Raw genomic sequence first — 3320 nt, forward strand, 5'->3', positions numbered from 1 at the left:
AGACTGACATTCGCTCAAGCTAGGTCGAGTCCACCGAAACACGCTCAAAACGTTGGACAAATACATCAGGCAATCTATTCGTGGCTGGATACGTCTATGAAAGGGCACCCCGATCAGCTACATCCGCGCCTGTAAACAATATGGGGGACTTGGTAGCCCAGAATGAGTACAACAATCCGATGCAACGAGTAGCGCATATAGAAAATTTCCTTTCTACCCAGCGCCGAGTACTACGCAATGTGGACAACGATTCCGCATTTGGCAAGATTGTTCGGGATTTCAAACTTCCGATCCGGGTCCATGGTGCATGCGCAAACACCATTAAGAGCTGGTGGATGCTTGGGATGATGGTCAGCACAACAGCGTTGACGGTCACGGCTTGAGGGAATTGGTCGCTTCGCCTCTGTCGAATTGATGGTTTGTGCTTCCCGGAAAATGTGTTTCCTCGGGCATTTATCCGCGGTATCTAGCTCCGATGCAACCTGCTCCGGACGAGAGTAAGAAGCGCTCGGCGAGGTCATGGTGGCCGGACGATGTTTTATCGTGGAAACTGTGGCCAAAGGGAGAGCTTGGTGCATAATCTGCAGTCCTGCTGGATCGTGCATGACGCTAGATCTGCTCGTCATAATCAAGTTGCAAGGGAAATCGCGAAACGTCTCCGTCGCCTGGGATACACCAACTTCGAGGATTTGAGAGCAAATTCTTCGACGTCCTTTATCAAACCTGACCCAATCACTGCTCCGGAGCGCCCAACAACTGTGATAGAAGTAAGTATAGTCTCGGATGGGCGCGGAGTGACTGTGGAATGAAAAGAAGTATGGTGCTACTGAATATTCCCTTGCCATTGTCTCTGTCCTACGTGCAATCCATTGCGATGCACGATAATCATTTCATATCGAGGGATCTGATTCTTCAATCCGCCAAGGCAGTTACTGGACTGGAACTTTTTTGGGTCACAGTCAGTGACTCACGTTTGCTCATCATTCTGGGCTCTCTACGTACTTACGATACTTTTACGCGTAGTACATGGCGTTGAGTGTTTTTTCTTACCACTGGATTTCACACCTGATCCAGTATGTCGGACATTTTGCGCCTGATGTGCACGTCTTGACCGTGTTGGCGCTTGCTTTGCCTTGGAGAGCATTCAGCATCTTTTCCTTCCTTCAGATGCTGGTCATTAAACGTGCTTCCATGCCAAATATTCCTACATACGTTAGGAGTCATCTTGTCCGATTGGAACAATTGGTGGTACGCCTACGAATGGAACGTTTTCCTTGTTTTACCTAATATTCTCCTGCATACCTTTCCATATCTGTCGCTCGGGTTTACTTCATAGGTTTGTGACCATGCTCTTCAAAAATAGACGATAACGGATGTAGTAGTGTGACAGCTGAGGTCGGTGTACGAATCTCTAAGGCCCAGGTCGCGTTTGCTAACTTGACACACCTATGATGGCAGAGCGGTCTATCCCTTAATATCAAAGGACGCGTGTATCACTGCACTCGAAATAAGTCAGTGGTTCAGGCTCCAAATTATCGACCAAAATGTCTGTGCTTCGAACCCAGTTTCAGCATCTGGACTGTTTCTGTCTAGGCCTGGGCAACCTGGTGGGCTCTTAGCCGTCAAGCCTCCGGCACCTGAGCCCCTAAAGGTTACAGCTAAACGATCGACTGTATCAGGCCACAATACCGTTTTGGTACAGGTCTGTGAAATGTGGCTTCTGCAACCAGCCGAAGTGAGACATCTTCAGGCCTTTGACAACCAGTGTCCAAGAACCACAGCTCATGCAGACTGATTTCGGCGAACCTGCAACGAGGCAATTAAAAAACGAGTCAGTTGTGCAAAGAGAGCTTTAATTCGAGAATGCGTCGAGCAACAGAAACTGTGGCGGTTAGACCGCGGATTGCGCATGTGTGGTCATCGTTTCCTGTGTCCTAATCAGATTGGGCAACCAGAGAGGTGATCCATCTTTGACATGACAGAGAGAAATGAAGCCGTTTGAGTACCCTCGGTGCAACTGGCATTTCAGGACAGGGTTCGTGTAATCCTCATTGTGTCTGGTTGGAGATGCTGCAAAATATGACTGCTAAGCCATGTCAGTGGCATTTTTGTTGTCAGTTTCCATCTACATTGCTTAAATGAGTGTCTGGAGGTAAAAGCAGCTCGGAGTAGTCGTGGTAGACGGGCACTAGGTTCCTACCTCATCCAATTTTACTCTCCTTCACAATAAGACTGTTAAACGAACTATGGTTGTATAGCAACTAACACTGCCATCGATGATAGGAAGTTTCCAAACATACCCAAAGCTAAACAACGGCCAGCTAATGTACATTTGAATGCCTTTTCAGCCCGAGAGTTTGCTCCTCGAAATAGCAGTATCATGTGACCATGACCTGGAAATACCTAGATGGGGAGTGGGGAGGTTGTGACTGGGCGCCATGGGAGTGGGAGTCAACGAAAGAGGTTCTCTAAGGGCAGTTGCTTCTTCTCGAATGCCATGGCCAAATAAATGCGTTTGTTTGAGGAAATTCGCTTCGAGTTTTTCAGTGAGAAATTTTCAAGCAGAAGCTTGAAAAGGCAATATTAAGGCATTAAATTAGAATTCGCTCAAAACCACTGGTTCCAGAGACCAACCCTGATGGCTGTGGATCCGCTGGGCTAAGACAGTGACATTGGGCTGTCTGCTTGCAGATGCCGCTGACGAAAACATAAGCTCTTTGATGGAAATCGGCTTGATTCGTTGAGTAGAACACGGAACAACAAGTCGACGGATCACTTGTATTATTTCACGCGACCGGGAACTCCAGGATGCTTCAGGAAAGAGCTAGGCACTTCGCCTTCAAGCCCCATCGACCTGCTGTCAGGAGAAGGGCATGTAGACTACACTATACATCTAGTTCAAGTAGTGGCGTGTGCACAGACGCTCTACAATTCAAAAGGTTCCCCGACTTCAGGGTTGAGTTTGCTTCTCTCAGTCGACTTGCTCATCTTAACAAGCTCGTGCAACGCGGCATACTACAGAAATGCGTTCATATCATCAGCAGCAGCAGCTGTGAGGACCGCGTACAGTGGTTATAGTTGCCAGCTTCGTTCACCGATGATTTGGGGAGGTGGGATAGATAGCTGCGCACCGGAGGCGATAGCTGATGTAGTTGGCACGCCAATACATGGATGTACTTTTCAGTGAGGAGATTCGGAGCTTTGATATCAAGATAGACAAAAAAACTAACCATTCAGATGTAGAACCCTTTCAGTGTTCAGCTGTCTATATCACCCGGAAGAAGCACGACGGCTAAGATCCACCTACGTTGCCCATGCCT

At 48.0% G+C, this 3320-nt stretch overlaps 1 protein-coding gene across 1 annotated transcript in view; it reads right to left on the reverse strand.

Annotated features, from left to right (window-relative positions):
• Positions 1-230: 230 nt before the first annotated feature.
• Positions 231-3320, reverse strand: part of T265_10541 (hypothetical protein) — a gene marked incomplete at both ends in the record, with an annotated part of 8682 nt that continues 5592 nt past the window's right edge. The window contains one exon of the mRNA XM_009176941.1: positions 231-712. Coding sequence (XP_009175205.1) covers positions 231-712 — 482 coding nt within the window. The remainder of the gene's footprint in view (positions 713-3320) is intronic.

The sequence above is a fragment of the Opisthorchis viverrini genome (genome assembly GCF_000715545.1).
Source record: "Opisthorchis viverrini unplaced genomic scaffold opera_v5_385, whole genome shotgun sequence".
NCBI classification, from domain to species: Eukaryota; Metazoa; Platyhelminthes; class Trematoda; order Opisthorchiida; family Opisthorchiidae; genus Opisthorchis; species Opisthorchis viverrini.